Source organism: Bactrocera latifrons, unplaced genomic scaffold (assembly GCF_001853355.1).
Source record: "Bactrocera latifrons isolate USDA-ARS-PBARC rearing strain unplaced genomic scaffold, ASM185335v1 scaffold_260, whole genome shotgun sequence".
NCBI classification, from domain to species: domain Eukaryota; kingdom Metazoa; phylum Arthropoda; class Insecta; order Diptera; family Tephritidae; genus Bactrocera; species Bactrocera latifrons.
Window position 1 is genome coordinate 223,936 of NW_017536186.1, and position 21,685 is coordinate 245,620.

Sequence of the window (21,685 nt, forward strand, 5' to 3'; positions counted from 1 at the left end):
TCAAAAGCATTTGGGGAATGTTTGAAGTTAAAAAAAAAAAAAAAAACAATTCTCTGGTTTAAGTTTAAAGTTAGTATCTTGTGTGTAAAAAATTTGCAAGTTTTTTTTTATTTAAACTAGTTAATAACAATTGTAAATATGAAGTGAAACTGATTTGTTATAAATAGTAAATTGAGTYGCTCTCCTGTCTGCGATTTTTAAAATTGAGATTTTGATTTTCCCATTAATAGTAAGTATTTAAAAGAATAGTGTTTGTAAAACAGTAATGAGCATAAAAATTTCATAAAAATGAGATTACGATTTGGTTTCAAAAGTAAGGCTATGTAATATTCTAACAGCCGAATTGCAGACTAATTTAATTAAATCTGCCAATTATTTTATTGCAAAGAAGTTTATTCAAGATTCCTTAAGAGCTATCTTCTCTCACATTTACGTTTTTTACGTGAAAACATGAAGATAGAATTACATTTAACACCAACTAGTGTTCTTTTACTACTGGCTTGCCAAAAAATGCAGAGTTTGTTTCCAAAATTGGTCAACACCCATCTGCGGTTGTTATGAATAATATAGGTTAGAAGCTTTGTAGGGGGAAAACAACAAAAAATGTTGAACAGGAACAGGCTTATAGATTTAATCCGCGGCTTTTTAGTTTCTTCTGCAAAACTCGAATTATAAAATGTACATATTGTAATCATAAATAAAAATTTTATATTTATGAAAATCAATATACAAAATGTAGTTCTTTAAGTGAAATACAAAAAAATGTTAATACTAAACAAAGCACTTGTATAACAAGAACCAAATAAGGAGAGAAGAAAAACAATAAGGTACAATGAATTCAATGTACTTACAATTTGAAAATATTTTGTGTAGAGTAATACTTAATTCTTATGATGACCATTCCTACTTTCACGGTATTTGCGTAGAAAAAAAAGCACTTTCGATTGTTAATTCCATTTGGTTGAATTTATAAATTGCTAAATTGCTCCTGGACACACTCTTCCTCGACAATTGTGCCGTTTGGTGAACGCATATGGTAAATACCGCCTAATTTTTGCGTCACTTGATGATGATGCTTCTGTTGTTGTTGCTGCTGCTATCCAATTTGCAGTGCTGCACCGACGCCTGAGCGTCGTAAGGGCGACATAGACACCAGCGGCACATCAGTGTGTGCGCTTGTTGGCTGTTGACGCGTTGGTGTTGGCGTTGGTGTAAGTGTTGGTGTTGTTGGCGGCGGCGGTGGTGGTGTTGCAGAAGGCGATACTGTAAAGTGTTTAGTTGGCGTTGCCGATGCCGAGACCGATGCTGACGATGTGGAAGTAGAGGTTGTCATTACGGCACCGGATACTCCGCCGCTGGCCACTATTATGGATGTGCACGACGTGGACGTAGCCGCTGTCCCTGCCGCTAAGTTTGCCTGTCGTCAGGTGTTGCTCAGAAGCAATATTTCACGTTGTGGCGTATTTTGCAAGGCATTAGCCGTCTTTAAGTGAATGCTATGCGCAGTGTGCGTGAAAAGGGGAGGGAGATTAAAATTACTTGGAGGGAATATTTTTATTATTTCACAATATATTTCAAAATGTTGTTTAATATGTTTCAATGCTATAAAACATTCAGCATATTATAGGTATCAGAGTTGTTTACGGAGTCTTGAAATCTCTGAATGATTATCGAGTTAGATAGGTATAGGTAACAAGAACGAAGATGAATTTATATTTGAATAGCTTTGCTTGTACAACAGAAACATAATAAATCGTATGGATGTATTAACCCTTTTAGAACCAATAGAGAAGGCTGAGATGGGGATTTTATCCGGCCAAGGCCTGTTATTTCGGAGATTTCACCCTCGCTTAGATCGGTATGTCTTAAGCTGTATTTAGACGTTCATTAAAAGTAATCAACATAAGGCTACTAAAAAATTTCTATCTGTCCCAATTATTGTCCATCTCGTCTACGAGAATTCCTTTTTATATATCAATATGACTAGATATTTCTCTCGGCTAGGTCTTAATACGCCAAAAAAAAATCTTGAAAAAGCCGGTAGTTATAAAGAAAAACAAATATAACAACAATTTAATGTCGAGTAAAATTTAAAAATCACTAAGTAATCGGAACGGAACCATATTTATACCCGACCAAGGACTATCAACTCGAAATTACTTCAGGAATACAAGATACAAGTATACCATCAAAGGACGTTTTTGAAAGCAACTGGCAACAATATAACTACAAAGGTCCAGAAAYATTATAAGCAGTACACTCATTTAAAAAATAGTTAAATATATACACACTAAAAATAATCAAATATAAATTAATTACTCACTTATTGTCTTCCAGCGAGAATGTCTCCGACGAACCGTGCGAGGCCACCGAAGTACCTGCAAGCGAACTTCGTATTGAGTGCGAGTCCTCGGGTACGTTTAGCGTTACTAGCATTTTTATTATTTATTATATGTACGTATTTTTCAGTTTGTTTTAAGTTTAGTAGTTTATTTTAAGGTAATTGTCGGTGATGGAWATTTTGTTGTTCATTATTTATTATTATTGTGGGTAGAGAAAATTTTTAATTGTGGAAAAAGATGTTGTTCCATTAATTTTTTGGGAATTGTAAAATTTTTAGTCGTTTCGTTTTTGTTGTACGTGAAAGTGGTTGTTGTTGTCCAATTGTTTTGCGTAACAGTAAACGAATTAAACATGAAAATTTCAAATTTTAATTTTTCATTTTTGTTGCGCATTTATTTTAACAAACCATAGTTTTTGTTTATCCAATACACGTAATTTAATTAATTTTTTTTTAATTTTCGTTTAGGGCCACATTTTGTGTCAACCAAGCCAATATTGTTGTGAAATTATTTACAAAAGCAAAAAATACCAATTTTTTATTAATATTTTGTATGTAAAATATTTCTGTTTGTAAAAATTTATTTTAATAAAGGTGGAGAGAACTACTTTTTTGCAATAAATGAAGAAGAGAGCAAGTAAATAAATGTTTTTTTTCTAATACATAGGAAAGTTGTGGTTGCAAGTGTGTGTGTGTGGCGTGGCGCATAGCTGAATAAAGACTAAAATAGAATTTAGGTATGATATGCGTCGTAAAGTTAGTAGTGGAGGGGTGTTAAGTATGCAAGTTGTTCATTCTATTTACTGTTATGCAGAGTTGACAAGTTAATTGACAAAACTGAATATCTAATCATAAAATTAAGTTTTSAGAAATCGGAGAAATGCTTGTTCGTATACGAAATATTCAATTATTTACGATTTGATGAACTATAAGATTCTTATGTAATATTCTTTATGAAATGCATTTTCGAGCACATGCTAAATATTAAAAAAAAWTATACACATACTAATTATTATTATTGTTACATAACTTTTTTCGGTTAAACAAACAGTTATAAAAGTGCAATTAATAATTTCGTGCATAAAACGCGCATGCTTAAGATTTAATAAAAAAATATTTTTTTGAAAGATTTGTTAGTTATAGGTATGCCATATACAAATAATTATAAAATATTAAATAAATACCAATGAAAGAATATATCTTTGGCAAAGAGATATATAAAATATGTATATTTATCATTCAAGGAAATATAGATAAAGAATTTTTACAAAAATATGTATGTATAAAATGTATGGCTTATACATAGCATATAATTTTGAGGTGATAACCGCCTGCTAACATTTTAAGGTGTGTCTAGACTTTAATACATATGTATTTTCAAAAACCTTCTAAAATAGATATTTTTAAAACTTTTTAGAAAAAARAATCTTTTAAAAAGTATATGCGGTTCCCTCACGAAGTGTACTTACATTTTCGTTACAAAAATGATTACATTTTTTGCACAAAAGACTACCACCTAAACAACCGTTAGCAAATAGTCGCTAATGTGAAGTCAGTAGAAGAGCTGCTGCTAACCAATTTTTGATTTCCATCAATAGAAAAATGGTTTTCTTTAGCATAATAATCTTACAGCTTTTACATTTTTAATGTAACTCATAAAAATTTACTTAATCTTGTAGCAAAATAGATCAAGCATTTTTTATATTATCTCTACAAAAATCAAAATGTTCTCTTTTGCCTCAGCCGAGCTGTATTTAATAGATACGTACATACATATGTGAATAAAAATCATAGCTTTAAAAATTAAATAATTTTTATTTATAATTTAATTATTTATATTTATTTAAATTTCAGTACATTTTTTAATGCTATAAACACACTACTACAGTGCAAAGTATGAAATGCGTAGACTTTCGATATTTCCATGAAAATTCGTTAACTTTTAAAGCACTTTTTGCAAGCTACTGACGCCAGGCGTACAAAAAGCACTAACTAATTAAATGACATTATAAATACAAAAAATTATATATTTTTCACATATTATATAGTAGGTATTTATAAGTATTGTATATAAATGAAGTACATAGTTGTAAATAAATATCTGGTACAGGTATCGCATTGCAAGCATAATATATAAATAAATAAGTATTGGTAAATAGTATAAAATAGTTAAATAGGAATAAAATAGGAATTACAAGTTTATGTTATAAGCACAATGAATATACATACATGTACATACACATATACATATGTATAATATACATAATGATTGAAATTTTAGACTTCGAAGCTGAATAGTTGCAAAATAAAAATCGTGCTGGTAACTAACAATTTGAAATATTAAAAATTTGGCTTCAACGTCTAAAATATTAGCTTTGCGTGCAAACAATACGGTATTCTGGAACAAGAATATGAATTTAGTGACTTGTGGAGAAAAATTATTTAACTTATTCAAAAATGAACATATTTTATTAAAAATATTATGAACAATTATTTATTTTTAAGAAAAACAAGTCATTAAASAAATAAAGGTTTACAAATATTTATATATGTTTTTTTAATAAATTTATTTTTATAATTTTTCTTAAATTACTAATATGTATATTTAATCTGCCCAACATAAAAAAAATTACAGTTGTTTGTGTGTAATTACAATTTAATTAAAACAAACTGACTGCATGTGACAATAAAGTTAAAAGGTGTTATATGCAACTAAGGTATAATAAAAAATGAATTCATGTAAAATATCCGAAATTTAAACAGTATTAAGCGGAATCTGAAATGAGTTCTAGTTATGTGCTCATAAAAACACAAATGCAAAACAGTAGTTCCCAATAGCTAATATTAAAAAAGTATGTAACCTTCAAAAAAACATATTTTGCGTCGTCAAACTTCATATGTATATTATAAATAAATAATCCCACGTAGTTTCATTGCAATTATATATGCGAAATTATGTATAAACTTTTAAGAAAATTAGTGTTAATTCATTTAAGCGCACAAAATGAGTGTGGAATTATTATTATTGAATGCTTGAATACATACAGCTAATAATTCTGCAAAATATTCAGTACCATTTTTACTTAATAACTTCTGTGAAAATGTATATAATAACTGCATTAAGTAAGGGCACAATAGACCTAAGGTCGCAGTGCATTCCTCAGTTATTTATCTAAGGGAATGTTTACAATAGGCAATGTTTGCAGTAAAATAAGTATGACAAATGGTRTAAAGCATAGTATTATTAAAGAGAGATTCTAAAGTTTACAAATACATATTGAGTAATTATAAAATTCAACTAATTACTTATGCTTTTTTTGCAATGGCAATTTTTTTTATAAAGTGTACACATTTAGCAGTATGTGTACTCAACAAAAAGGCAAACTACAATATGGAAAACAAAATTTTTAACGCTATACTATACAATGCTAGGAGTTATATAGTATAATGAATTTCGCTTAATAATTATATGTTATAGACTGAATATAGCGAATACGATGCTTAGCAATGTCACTATATATTAGTAATAACAGCTAATGGAATATTTAACAGCATAAGTTAATTATATTTTTAACAACTGTAATTAGGATTTTATATATTATATGTTGTAAAGGAGATTTGTAATTATTGGCAATAGGAGAATTCAATTAAACATAAAAATATACATATGTGTAACCCTCATAATTTTAATATAAAAAATTTTATAGTACAAATTTATCACTTTCTGATTCGATTTCGCCGCATAAATTTCCATATTATGGAAAAAAATGTTTATATACTTAATATTTTAGGCTGTTATTTGTTAGTATTTAAGGTAATAAATTCAATGTATAGGGAAAAATATTAAATGTAATATAAAAAAAAAAGTTATCAAATATTTTGTGAGCTCGATGACTGCAGTTTTACGCATTTGCTATATTCAGCCTATAAATATGCAAGCTTTTTCTAATATATTAAAAAAAAATATGCTACAATTTTTTATATATGATTTATAAACGCAATAGCATGACATTACTATTGCATATTTTAAGCTTAAGGCTAGCTAAATTGGCATATTGTAATAACTACATACATATATTTATTTTAATTATTAAATTTATTAATAAGCTTATAAATACATATTTAGTGCGCTAGTAAAGTACTTTTTTTTTTTTTTGAATATTTTCTAGTATATAAATTTATAGCCGAGTATTTTGTACGCTAAGTTCATCGTCATCTATGTCAGCATTTTCATTAAAGTCTGGTGGTAAATCAACAACATTCGAATAGTCAACGTCAACGTCTGTATGATTTTGTAACSGTAACATTGTATGGCTGTAACTATAACTATTACTGTGCCTATGTAAATAACTCTGGCTGTGGTTGTGATTGTGACCGTTATTGTAAGCATTGTTGTCAATGTCATTGTATAATTTATTGTTGGTGGTGACAACAAATCCATTACTATATAGTGAATAACTGCTAACAGCCGGTGAGGTGGCTAAACTAGTGATACTTCGATACGTTTTCATTGAATATGCATCACCTAGAAGAAGAATTGGGACGAAGATGGTGGAAACAATTTTGTTTGTGTTTGAGTGTCGGTATGTTCATGGGTGAAGAAATAGAGAAAGAGAGAAAGTAAAGTAATCATCACAATAATAATCATTCAACGGAAGTAATCATAATAAAAAGAATAATAATTTTATTAAATAATATCTATATTTGTATGTATGTATGTAGGAAAAAAATGATAAAACCATTTAAATGTTGAAATTCTTACAACTTATGTTGTAAATAGGTTACAAAAGACAGACAGAGAACTAGTGAAGGAGAGAAAAGAAACCACTCACAAAAATATTATATATATTTAATGCGAAAATGCTAAATTACAAGAATACACATATGAGATATGAGTATATATTTATGAAATTAACTTCAAGTGAAGCTGTAGAAATTGAGAAACTGGATTAAATATTGTATGTATGTGAGTAATAAGATGTAGCAATGGATCCATTTTCGAGTAAGTAGCACCAGTATTCCACCATTAATATTTATTGTTTGGCAGTATGTATGTATTTAATAAATTAACTATACATGTAATGGTTACTGTTATATGCACATAYAGTCAGAAGCTTAAAGTCGTATTTTATTTTATTACAGTTCGTATTTACGARATATAAGAGTTTTATGCTTTCCAAATTGGAATTTTGGAACTCATTTAACCCCTTATTCAAATGTAATATTATGTACTGTATTATCAAAACAATGGATCGTTGAAAATCATTTATTTTCTTTGAACTAATTACAAAATAAAACACGACTTAATTTGTTATAAATGCCACATTTATCCGAGTTATAAAATACCCTCATATTGTTATTAGATTATTAGTAAAAGTTGAATAAAATTACAATAGCGAAGGCAAAATTTATATTAGATGAAAAATAAATAATATATAGTTATACAAAATGTTCCATATAATAGATATATAAATATGCTTTCAGAAAAAATAGAATAAAGTTATTCTTATTAAAGTATTCATTATTAATTACTTAAAGATCTTTTACAATTTTTTATGTTTATTAGGAACTACATACCCGTCACCTAAAATGCAAAATAACGTATCATCAAAAAATTCGAAATTGAGTGTCTTATTGAATACGCATCATTACTTCAAATKACATACATAATATTACATATGTTCAACATTTTCAGGTTTTGCGCTCAGATATGAATCAGTTATAACCAATATAAAATTTTTTTTGCACTCATGTTCCCTTTTTTCCTGTTTTATTCATGCCACTGTAAATTTCCGCAAATGTGGTTACGTTATTTTGCATTTCAGGTGACGAMATATAGTACTTGTAGCTTGTATCTAAATTATTACAGATATAGTAAATGTAGTTTTTTAAATGACAGTAGTAGGCAATTCAGAAATATAAAGACAAACGAAGCTTTCCACACAATTTTCAGAGATATAAAAAGAAAAAAATGCYAACCTCTAAAGCCAAAATGTTTTGAAGTCAAATATAGAAACATTGTCAGTTCACGTTGTTGTTGTAAGGATATAAGGTATTCTAAACAAAAAATTTGCAGTAAAGACATTCTCTGGCTCCTCTATCGGGAACAGTTGATAAAAAAAAACCCAAACATTAAAAGAAAAAAGTGATTTTTCCCTGTAAATACTATTTATCTATTGTCAAGAAAAGCATTATTTAGTAAAAAAAAAAAGTCGATTAGTCAGTTGAAAATTAAAATTATAATCAAAGGACTTATTCCTACTGGAAACTTTTAATATGGCACTAAGAAATATAAGTAATACCTACATTATRAATGAAATCGTTTAAATATAGAATAACAAATCACTCTAATACAAGGATAACTTCTCCTTCGTTGGCGTAGACACTGCTTACGTTACAGCCTATGCGTTAATACTTCAATAACTTTTTATAGCCTCTGACGCCACGTCCACGGTATTGATATTTAATCATTTCAATTATATGATRAAGTGATAAATATTTACTTATGGCAAAGTTTTAATTTGATTTTTATTTAGTGTTGATAACGATTGTTAGGTGAAATTGTAGCAAAAAATAAACAAAGAATCTAGAAAAAGAGTAAGTCTGTCAAATAGTTGGGAAGTAAACCGATTTGGTTTAACAAGAAAAATTCAATAAAAATACATTTACAAAGTGCAAAAAAAATAAGAAACAGAGTAGTTAATAAAAACCCGATTGTTATAAAATTAATATTAAAATAATTGTTATTAAGTAAAAATAGATATGCACTGAAAAACTTGCAAACGCTGAAGCGTTTTTTCATGCCGGGCCATGCTGATTAAGTAATCTATGGGTAATTGTTATTATTATTCCAATGGAAGTGTTAAATATTAAAATAAATGTCATTAAATGTGTCATAAAAATGAAGACAATTTCATAATATATAAGCAAGCAAAGCGGATTAAGTAATAAGTTATGTACAAAAATATTAAATATGTTGCAGTATTATTAATAGTATTTACATCGCAACCTAGTATGTACAAATACAAACTTTTGCAATTATATATGTATTTCATATGGTATTGATTGTTACTAATTAGCTATTAACCTGCTAAGCCTCTACGTTTCTACAAAATTCACGCTCTACCACAAGCTAGCCTGCTTTAGAGTTGTCTTTTTACGCCATTATAAAAATAAACTCAAAAATACTGAACAGGGCGTATCMAATAAGAAAAGAAACGATCTCTTAATTACCTTCCGCAATCTGCTCTAGTTCATTTCACACACTCTTTCTTACATAAGTATGTATAGGTAGATATTGAAGAWACTCTGCATACACTAACAAAAACATGAAGCGCGATTATTAAGAGCTTGCTTGCYAAATAGCTTAAGTCTACGTATATAATGTTTAATTTTTTACTTTGAAATAATTCTTGTCGTTTGTTTAATTTACGCCTCTGATATTGGCATTAGAGATATGAACGACAAATATGCTCAAGTTATTTCGGTGTCTTTAAAAAAATATAAATATTTATTTGTGACACCTATTTATATAAACAAACGGAGAGTAGGCATTAAAGAAAGGCAAAGAACGCTCGCTTTGAAAGCAAAATGATTGCACAAAAGGTAAATGAGTATAGTATTACAAAAAAAAAAAAATAAATTAAAGAAAAATAAATTATAAGGGATAATACAAAAAAAAAATTATTCAAAATTTAGTCATATTATTTATTCTACTAATAAAATTACGTTGAAAAGGTCATAATTAAAATAAAAGCAAATTAACATATTAACATATCAGCCGTGCTGTCTGGGGGAATTCTCTTTTAACGCGTTACACTTTTTATAATTATATGGCATGTACAACTCATTTATTCAATTTACATTAATATCTATATATTTACATAATTTTAGTATCTACAAACTACTAAAAATAGTACTAAATATCTCACTATTAAAATATTAAAATGCAATTTACATTAACGAGCAAGATATTGTTAATACAAAAGTACTTTGTAAGTAAGCTCGCACCACACAGTGAACTGTTTGGGATGAATTGTAAGGTGAAGTACATATTTTTATTACATACATATTTTATAAGCGATTAATTGAATGAAGTTTTAAAATATAAATTTGAACTTAGAAATTATGTGCATCCATTATATTCACAAGTACAATTTTTTAAAATTTAATTTAATTTAATTTTAAAATTCAATTACAGAGCWAACTTTGTCCAACATAATTTAAAACTTCATTTTCATATTGTATATCAAAGCATTTTTACCGTACGTATGTAGTATGGAATATTAAAAGCATTTTTTATGATATTATAGTGTGAGAGTATAGTAAAGGAGTGATTAGATGTGGTATTTAGTACAGATAATATAGATTGCAGAATAAAGAGAGAAAGAAACGAAAATCATCTGATATGTATGATCTGAAACTTACCGGTAGCGCATTCAGAGGTCTCATACGACATAGTTGATTGTACTTCTACTGCATTTTGTTCAGACCTGAAAACGGTAGAATCAAAATTATTAATTGTTAACAACAGGAAAAAAACCCAAGAAAAAATGTTAATTTGATTGTACCGAAGTTAAAATACCATTTGCATTTCTTATGTCAAAAAATAATACATAAATAATAAAGACCTTTATCATGAATTTAATCTGTCAGTTTGTAAGCTGTACGCTATAATGATTGGCTCTAAAAAAGCATGCTAAATTTCGGCAAGATATCTTGTCAAATAAGGAAATGTCCATCCAAGTGGTTGATTTTGGTTCTTCAATTTGTGTGGCAGCCGTACTGGTCCGATATCAGCGATTTCGACAAATAAGCAAGTTCTTGGGAACAAAAGGATGTGTGCATAATTTCAATATCTCAAAAACTGAGGGACTAGTTCACGTGTAAAGAGACAGAAGGACAAACCGACAAACATGGCTAAATCGACTCATATCGTCACGATGATTATTTAAATATAAGCATATTTTATAGGGTCTTTGATGTTGCCTTTTGATTGTGTCAAACGTTGTGGCAAAAATTACTATGTCATACCCTATTCAAGGTATAATTATAAATATGTAAAATTTAAGTAATAAACAATTTTTGAAGGCAGACAATATAAAACATGTAGCAAATAATATTAAAATATTTGAAGCAAAAGATAGGGAAGATAAGAATACATTTAATTGGATAGTTTTCATTACTAAAGATTAATATTATTTCAACTTCTGAGCCGCAATAATGAAGTCTTATTTTGCAMGTTTATTGCGCTAAATATAGTAAGTTTCATATTTTAGTTGTTTTTTTTTTTAATTGATGTGCAAGAATAAAGGCGAGTTATAGGATATATGAAATAAAAATATTGTTAATATCTGAGAAGGTTTAGTTTCTACTATCAACCTATGTTATTGAAAATAAAAAAAGATGGGCTTCTAAGTTTTGGACGCTACTTTTCAGTACAAWTTAGAAGAAAAAACAGCTAAATCGCTTAAAGCACTACTAAAAAGTATAAATGTGYGTGTTTTTTTYAACAAAATACATATACATATAATATTTGGAATTATCCATAACTTTTTTGTTATACTTCTTTGTATATAGCCGATTGGCGTGGGTAATAATAAATAAAAAAATATTGTTAAAATAAAATACTGATCACCTGGGGCGACCTTACCTCAATATCACATCAGTTATAACTTGTTTTTCCGTATCGGTATACTCGGAACGTCGTCGCCCGATTTTTTTCTCAACATCCGCCTCCACGAATTGTCCCAACGGTCGAACAGGGAATTCATTCGCTTTTGGAGGTGGTGCTACATCCAATTTCAATTCTTTYAACTTTTTCAACATACGTTCGAGTGCCTCAATTACGTAGTCGTCGTTGTAACCGAAACTCTTATGCAATTTCACTTGCAAATATTCAATAATTGAGTCCATATCTTTGAGACGCAACAATTCCTGTTTGTGCAAATATAGTATGGTGACGGCCATCGCAGTGACGACACGTTCACCCTCCAACAGATAAATATCCCACACGCGCAAAGCTAAACTATATGGTATCTGAAAATAGTAAAGTGGAAGTGTCGTAGTAAACAAGTATTCAATATAAATATATTTGTACGAAAAAGAGTAACGTAAAGAAAAAGAAAGTAAAACGCGTATGGTGACAAGCCAAATTATTTGGACAGTGTGTATATTGTTATWAATGATGTAATGTTTCTGCTTACTTTGGGGTGTTATTATTTTACTCATACTCCTATGGGCTATAAAATAAACTTTCTTATGTAAAATGTTACCAAATTTATTGTTAAAATAAACTGAAAAATGCATATGATTTTAAAATGAGCAATGCAAGAAAAGCACTAATACAGCTATAAAATCAGCCAGTGGAGTAATTAAGCACTTAATTCATAATACTTATGAAAGCCTTAATAAGAATATAATACTTTATTTAAAAAAAAAATTATCAAAATAAGATAAATGTTTATTCCGATTACGCTGAAGCTAGAATACCCTTCGCAAATAACAAAGTTTCTAACCAAGAACTTAAGTTTGATCTTTCAGATTGAATGGCATCTATGTATGTGCTGCAGTGGTCCAATTGAAAAATTTTTTTCAGAGATTATAGAGTCGACGTGAATAATTATTATATTTAGATATATCTTCTTCTTCTTAACTGGCGTGACATCGCTTACGCGATTATAGCCGAGTTAACAACAGCGCGCCAGTCGTTTACTCTTTTCACTACGTGGCGCCAATTGGATATTCCAAGCGGTATCGCTTCGCTTCTCCAACTGAGTAGGCAATTGAGAAGCAAAGTCCTCTCTCGACGAACAAAAACCAAAGTTGCTCCTAATTCTCGTTCTGTTATTTGGTGCAGAGGCTTGGACGATGACAACAACTGATGAGTCGACGTTGCGAGTTTTCGAGGGAAAAATTCTCCGAAAGATTTATGGTCCTTTGCGCGTTGACCACAGCGAAGATCGCATTCGATGAACGATGAGCTGAATGAGATATATGACGACATTGGCATAGTTCAGCGAATTAAAAGACAGCGGCTACGCTGGCTAGGTCCTGTTGTCCGAATGGACGAAAAACTCCAGCTCTGAAAGTATTTACATAAATTGGTCGTAAAAATATTCCGCTACAACAACAACAGCTATATGCTGATTCGATATCGGCGGTTTCGACAAATAAACAGCTTCGTAGGAAGAAGAGAGCATGTGCAAAATTTTTATTGGAAAACTATAGCTTATATAGTACAGACAGACTTCGGGCGGACATGGCCAAAAAAACTCAGCTCGTAACCCTGATTAAAAAATAAGAGATATTATTGCTTATTCTTTACACAATTTTTATATTTTCAAAACAAAAAAAAAAAAAAAACTCCATAGCAATGTTAATACAAAAATAATGAAGTAAGATATATTTAAAATGAAATGGAATATATTAAAATTTAGTTAAAACAATTTGTATATTTTCAAAATAATTTTTTTATATCTACATACCCGCTCCACGAAGATCACAAAGAACCATTTAATCGAGTAAAGAATGGCATCGACATTGTGTTTCATGAAATGTTGATGCAATTTACGCATCATCTTCGACAGTATCCGATCGTGATGTTCAAGGAAGCGCGTTAGTTTTGGGAAGCCCTCAATGAACAGACCGTGCATAGCATATTTACGATCTATAATTAATTGATTTAACGCCCAAAATGCCTCTTCCTCTTGCATAAAGAGCAATAGCACACCGGCCAGACATGCCATACCCTGACAATAACCCAATTCTGGATTATATATACTATACGCATTTAGCACATTGAAGAGGGAGCACTGTTTAACGCTATACCGTTGACGGTAAGCGACATTATCACGAAATTGTCGATTTACATCCGAATCGATTTGACGCACCTCGGTCGAGTATTTACGCGCCAATGCCAACATAGATGCGTACTTGTCTGGATTGGCGGCAATCAATTCGTCAACATTCAGCAATTTTTTCCATGCTGGCCAACGCATACGATCTGGTATACCTTTGAAGACACGTCGTCGCACTTTCTCATTATTGGGATTCCAATTGGCAAGCATTTTCATCCATTTCTTGTCGCGCTCTAATTCGATTTTGGTACGCTGTAGCTCCTGTGAGTCGCGGGTGTCGGGCAGGCGGGAATCGTGCATGAAGCCATATCTGTGCGTGTAAAGAAGAAAATACAGTCACTGTGAGAAAATATATACTTACAAACGTATAGTATGTGTGTCTGTATGCTTGTGGAAATGGATTTACTTTATAATAAGAAAACTTGTATATGTTGCAAAGTAACAGGTATTTATTTACCGGTATGAACTTATGTTTGTTACTATGTATACGCTGTTGTGCTATGTTTATGCTTAAAGGGTTCATTGTAAGAAAGTGTGGAATGTGGCACGGAAGCAAGATTGACGTGGTGGGAAGCGAAAGAAGTGCACGACAGTGAAACAAGCGTTTTGCATTAATTTGAAAAAAATAAAAATGCTCGTACTAGTAGTATAAGTTATGAACTGCTGTGGGCGAGMAGGCGTAATTTTTATACTCTTGTAACATATTGCTACAGAGTATAATAGTTTTGTTCACCTAGCGGTTATACGTATYACCTGAAACTAATCTATATAGATGACAATTTGTTTGTCCGTTCGTACAAACTATAATTTCAACAAAAATATAGATAATTTGAAGAAACTTAAAATGCGCGTTCTTGGCAAAAAAAAAAGTATGAGTTCGTAGATGGGCGTGATAAGGCCTATAAAGTGCCATAACTAATCACTAAATTAAGATATATAACTAATTTGGCACAAGGAATCGCAATAACAAGAGCCGTCTGAGGTAAAAAGTTTTGAAAAAGTATGCGTGACCCCGCTCCCTGAAAAGTTTAATGAACATCTCTCTTAAACCAATTAAGCGAAAACTTATCAGAACTCCTACCGACAGTGTGAAAATTGATAAAATCGGATGATAATCCCGCCCACTCCCCACTAAATTTGGTAATGGCAAACATTTTTATGTTACAGTGTGAAAATGGGCGAAATCGGACTGCGGTTACGCCTACTTCCCATTTTACACAATTTTTATTTCCATCTGATTCTTTTCAAATCCAAAGTACAAATCAATAGGCAATTAATATAATGGGATAAAACTTCACTATAATTCATTTTTACCGAAAATATTGGTCAATGTGTCAGATTTATAATTGATATTCAGAGAGAATCCTTTCCTGATAGTAGTATATCTGTGTGCCACAAATTGGTTGAATCGGAAGTTTTGCTTCGCTTAGCCCCATATGCCTACTATAAAGGTTTAAAMATTTCCGAGTGATTTTATACCGCATATATCGCCCAATATGTGAGCTATGATAATTAAATTGGGAGAGCGTGTTTTTCTTGCATATTTGCATAATAAAATCAGATGAAAACCTAGACCCCACATAAATAACAGGCCGTATGTACCAGAAGGTTCTTCGCTGGTTTAAATCTCTGCAAGCAGCAAGTGTATGAAATGTTCGGTTATATCCGATCTTAGCAAATCCTTACTATTTGAAATTTCCCCAAGTGGTTTTGGCTGTAACGTGAGRTAAAGGGTATAAGAACCAGCCACAGGCAAAACATAGGCAAATTGCCCGGAAATGAGTGCGGTGGCCAACTTATAATAACAATAGGAAATTATTGCTCGCTAGTAGCCCTAAGTAGAGACAATGGTTAGAAATGTGCGAATTGGTACTTGGAAGCTGTATACAAAAATTATGTACATATGGCTGTATATAAGAACCTATTTTTTTTTTTTGTTTATGGATTTTTTTTTTCATTGCATTTACAATTGAGAATGTGCCGGGTGAATAAATTTTATTTTGATTTATTAATGCATTTTTAATTACACTCTCATCAATTGCTCTGTGAAAGTGCTTTTAATACGACACTCACTCACACCACTACACATTATTGTGTGCATATTTTATATTCTTCTGAAATGGAGGTCGAGTACCGTCTTTCACCCACTTTTCAATGGGCGAAAAGGTCATCTCCTAAGTGTAATATAATTATGTGTGTACAATGTATGTGCAGTATATGCAGTCCGTTTTTTTTAGACAAAATACTAAAATACTTTTCTTCATTCATAAGTAACTGAAAATTATCGACAAAAGCACCCAACATGAATCATCCAACAAAATGAGAAGTAAATTCGTACATACATATAATATACATACTTATGTACATATATGTATAATTTAATAGGATATGCTTTTTCTCAGTGGCGTACGAATAGTATTTGTAAGTTGAGTATAAGTTGAGTATTTTTTGAACGATTCTATCTTTGTATATATGCGTAAATTTCACATATGTATGTACWTGTATAAAGATATTCATCAAGGCAAACCAATCAAAAATGTTAGCCTTTTTTGYTTCTACTATAGAAATGTATTCAATACATATGATTATTTTACACTTACTGCGGACTGCTGGATTTCTATAAATTCATAATATGTGAAAAAGATGTTAATAGAAATCACTTCAAAAAAACGAAATTTATTAATTGGAAAATGCCCAGTCTTTAATATCCATCATGGATAAGGCGGGTTCACAGAAATCTAACCAATTGTAAATAAAAAAATATGTAGCAATATGAATATATGTAATACAGTTGAGCTTCCCTAACTCGAATCACCATAATCCACAAAAAAAAATTCGAGTTATGGAAGGAAATTTTTATGAAAATTTACTTCTATTGCCAATTAAAGAGTTCAGGTTGTGGATATTCAATTATATTAATTAACTAGGAGGTCCGGCCCCGCTTTGYTGTGGTATAGATTTTATACTACTATTCATATAATAAAATACTTAATACAGTGAAAATTTTATTTACAAATAAAGGCGAAAACGTTTTTGTCAGTATAAGAATCCAAGTGATTTAGATTTTGTTTTGAATATGTTCMTAGAAATAAATTTCGTTGAAAAATATAACAAATTTAAGGCTGTTTTCTGAATGTCTGGATACCAGCTTYTCCGGCCAGTTAATAGAGTTGTCCGCTCAATAGATTTATAAACTTTATAAACATCAACAATGGCCATGGTTAATAGAGATGTCCGTTTGATAGGAAGAGGATTAATAGAGCTTTCATTGTATTCTTTATTTATGAATTGTTTTTACTATCCTATCTTCTAAGTTGGTTCAAACTGGACACAGTGTGCTAAATTTTACAAAAATCGGTTCAGTAATTTAAATTCAACTAAGTTATATTTTTATTATGTACTTCATATCAAGTGCTATTGGTAGCAGTAAAAATATTTGAAAAAACAAACAAATCATGAATATTACAATAACAAAGGTAAAGAATATATTTAAAAAATTCGATGGACAAAAAATTCTATTTTTTTCATAAAAAAAATATTTTTTTAAGGGAACTAATAGAAAAATTGGTAGTACATTGTAGTGTGTTCTTAATCGTCTCTAGGCATAGACCTAATTAGGCTACCGAGGGTGTTCTGTGGAACAGAATAAGAGACCTTTGTACCTTCTCTCAGTACTCTGCCTTATTTTTCGGTTTAAGGGGTGCAATATTTTCCTTAACAATTTCCGTAAGTTTTTGATGAGATTCAGATCTTCTGATTACTCTGGCCAAGCCGTAAAGCCAGCACCATGATCTGAAAACCATTTTTTGCTAGACCCGGAATTGGCAAAATGCAAGGCAAATTCCATCCAACATTTGGGAGTATGGCGGTCTATGTTTTCTTGTATCCAAAATATAGGTCCCGGAACACAATATGAGAAACAATTCTAAACCATTATATTGCCCCCATGGGGTTTGAAGGACCTAGTTGTGTATCCGACGCACATTTCTTTGTTTTTTGGACGTCGGACTTACGCGCAAATATCATTTCTTATCATATTAATTTTTTTATTTTGCCCTAATTAATGTGTCGTTTTGCAAACTGAATACTATTGCATCTATGCCGTTTTCTCAGAACTGGCACCTTTCGGGACCATGTGACAAAGCAATTTTTTTCCACAAGTCCTCTTCTTACTGTTCTTGAAGAGATTTTTGGACATAATTCTTATTGAATGGCTGCAAAGGCCTTAAACGGTACGCGCATCGGCAATCATGTAATATTTGAAATGACTTGTGCAGTCATTTTTTTGTGGTCGGCCTACTTTTTCAATATTTTTTCAGAAATTCTAAGGCATCAAACACAAATATTTGAGACATATTTCATACGTTTGCAATTTGCCTTTACGCGTGACCCATTCCTTGTAAATTTTGGACGCACAATCTTTCCTCTTCTAAACAATGTTTTGCTCGACCCTTTTTTTTTAAATAAATTCATAATTGATACAATTATTCATTCCACAGATCTAATTAAGTAAATATAACTATTTTTTATGCTGTTTAAATTCAACATTTCTCATTTATGAAACTATTTCGCTATTGATTCTATTATTTTGTCATTACGCACGGGGCACGCTATTTACACTTTTTAAATTACAGTTAACTGTAAAACTCGACAATGCTATTTGTTCCTCTTTTTTAAAAGTACATATTATTGCCTTTATTATTATGCAAAAAATTTACTACATAGATTAAAGATTTCAAAAAAATTATGGCATTGTTTCAAAGCAACATCTTTGATTCTATTTTATTATTTGTATATGCACATACATTCTTATATAAAAATCAAATATTAAAATTTACACTGTAGTGTTGTTGACATAAAAATAATATGGGTTGCAACTAAATGTACGAATAACCTTCGACACGTCTGTCTAAAAGATGTTGCGCCATTTCTCAAGCGGCAAATTCTCAATCGGTCCTTTGGCAACTTTAACAGGTAGCCTGTCCCCATACAAAAATTAATTTTTAACRGTACACGTGCAACACTTATTTTTGAAATTATATTGCTGTAGGCGTTTTTAGAGGATATCGATGAATTTTTGAACTATCCCACACATCTTGACAGCGATATAACGGTAACAAAAAATTTGTATCAGCTATGATACACGAACGTGTCACTACGAAGTTGAATTGCATCCGCTCAATGTACCATCAGTGATACATTTAAAAAACTTATTTCAAATCAACCAAAAATTTGTTCATATGTTAAGACGACTTGCTATATGAGTTTTTTTTAATAACGGTACTTATCGAGGACTGCGGACATATAAATTATGTTCATGTAGAAGTCTTCTCACTGTATGAATACCGCAGGCAAGGTTCAGTTCATTCTGAATCTCCATAACTGACATTCTAGGTCGAGTCTTGGCACATCTTACAACTATTGGTGTAAAATTCTCGGAAAGAATCCATATTGAGCCCCTTTTTTCGTCTTTTTTTTTTAAATAAATAATTGCATWGTGAGTTGTTGTGGCTTAACACCCTACAATTCTTTCCACTCCCTTGTAGGATTTACCGTTGTTTATTAGAGATTGAATCCATTTTCGTTTCTCTTCACTGCAGTGCTTCCCGCGGCCCACTAAAATRTGCAGTCATATTTTTTAGCATTGGATAATTAATAAAATAACAAGAAACTTACTTTTTTATTGTTAAAATAAAATATTTTTTAATAAAAATAATTTGTGTCCAATCAGCTCACCGTTCACTACTATTTTAATRCTCGCTCATAAAGACAGATATCACAATATAATTAGCTGTGAAAAAGTAACGGTAAGTGTTTCGCACTTATTGTTGTGTATAACAGGACCGTTACACTACAGAGAATATAACTAGAATAATAATGAACTTCCATACCATAAAAGAAACAAAATTTAAAACGAAACTATTTTTGTCAATAGCCGCTACTATATCAAACTATTTCAAATGTGCTTGCCATTCCATTCAAATATAATGTACAATAAAAGTACCTGTGTTCTATTGTATTTTATATTGATAATGAATTGTTCTCTTACGTATACTTACTTATCTGTAATATGGTAGAGCTCAAATGTAGGATTCTCCCAAGGGTCGACCACATTAGTGGGATCCAAACCCAACGAGTAACGATTGAAAATTGCTTCACGTTCATCTGCGGCACGTTGTAGTAACGCCTCTTGATCATCAAGCGCTGCTACGCTTTTGTTACTTGTATTATGGGTCATAAGCGTCACATTTGCCGCATCACCTCCAGCTGCCGCTGTTAAAACTGTTGTATCGCTACTTGTTGTTATGTGCGTAGTTGTTGAATGGTTCGTAGCTACGAGTGTGGAGGCAGGCAAGTTATTTGTATTATTTGCATTGTTATTACTTGTAATTGTAATATTGTTGATGTTGGCGCTGTTGTTGTGATTGTGACTATTGCTGTTACTGCTGATGATAGTGACACTATTGGTGTACACAGTTGAATTCATGGTTGCGAATTTGTTTTTATTTAATTCTTGTATATTTTACTAAACAAGAAGCGATTATGCGGGAGCTTACCGATAGCTCTTGGCACTGAACTCCGAGGKCTGCTATAAGTTAAGCAGTACACGTTGAAATGACTGTTTGTTGTTGTAGTATCAACTTCACTTTATTATTTGTTTTACAAAAAAAATGTATCTCTGCATATACTGCCAGAGCACGATTTATTAATATTTGCAAATAATGTTTTAAATGCATCTGCTGTTGATGCGGTTTTTTGATAGATTTTGGCCATTGATGTCATTGTTCAGCTAAAAGCCCAGCACATACCTTCATAAGAAATGGGCTGATAGTACCAGTCCGTTATTGCTTTACATTATATATTTTTAAACCATAAGACTTCACCAATATCAATATGAAATATGACGCCCCCGCTTTGTGTTTAATAACCTCCACTCTACTCTTTTATCAGATCAGTGTAAGCTTGAGAAAGCTATTGTAACTAATTAACTAATTTTCGTATATTCAATTAAGATTTACCTCTGTTATAAATAGTACACCGAAAGCAAACTTTTGAGATTTTAAATATTTAATTTCTTATCGCGATAACTTCCTCTGCATATTTTTTAATTATGATATTTTATCCGTGAACAATACAAGCTCACACACAAAAACACACGCACATACTCTTGGCCGTCATCAAAATTTCTCCTTTCTGCTGAACAGCGTTTTSTTGCTCAAAACTCTATTTATTCCTCAAAACACAAACTATTTTTTTTACTTATATTCACTTCGGTCACACAATTATGCCAATATTTCTATATATTTTGCTCATATATATCATCATATATATTTAATAATATTTACACAAGAATTCCAAGGAATCTTAAATTTTTATACTTTCCCCAGTGCAACACAATTGTAAAAACCATTCGGAACCAGAGAATTTTTGACAGCACTGACAGTTAAATATCCGAATGACAGTGGAAAGTACAAAAAGAAGATAA

The 21,685-nt window shown here is 30.8% G+C and overlaps 1 protein-coding gene across 7 annotated transcripts; it reads right to left on the bottom strand.

Moving 5' to 3' along the window:
• Window positions 1-1,405: 1,405 nt before the first annotated feature.
• On the bottom strand, window positions 1,406-21,624 carry LOC108969676 (USP6 N-terminal-like protein). 7 transcript variants are annotated; one of them, XM_018934556.1, is made up of 6 exons: window positions 20,259-21,624; window positions 13,828-14,509; window positions 11,994-12,379; window positions 10,769-10,833; window positions 2,324-2,378; window positions 1,406-1,496 (listed from the first exon to the last, which is right to left on the bottom strand). In XM_018934556.1, exons 1-6 carry the CDS (start codon window positions 20,684-20,686, stop codon window positions 1,424-1,426), a joined length of 1,689 nt encoding a protein of 562 aa, XP_018790101.1. In that variant the 5' UTR covers window positions 20,687-21,624; the 3' UTR covers window positions 1,406-1,423. The 7 variants fall into 7 exon arrangements, with proteins under 7 accessions (XP_018790101.1, XP_018790100.1, XP_018790102.1 ...); XM_018934555.1 differs by having other exon boundaries at window positions 2,324-2,429; XM_018934553.1 differs by lacking the exons at window positions 1,406-1,496; window positions 2,324-2,378 and adding an exon at window positions 6,455-6,866 and having other exon boundaries at window positions 20,259-21,008; window positions 21,219-21,624.
• Between the last annotated feature and the right edge of the window lie 61 nt (window positions 21,625-21,685).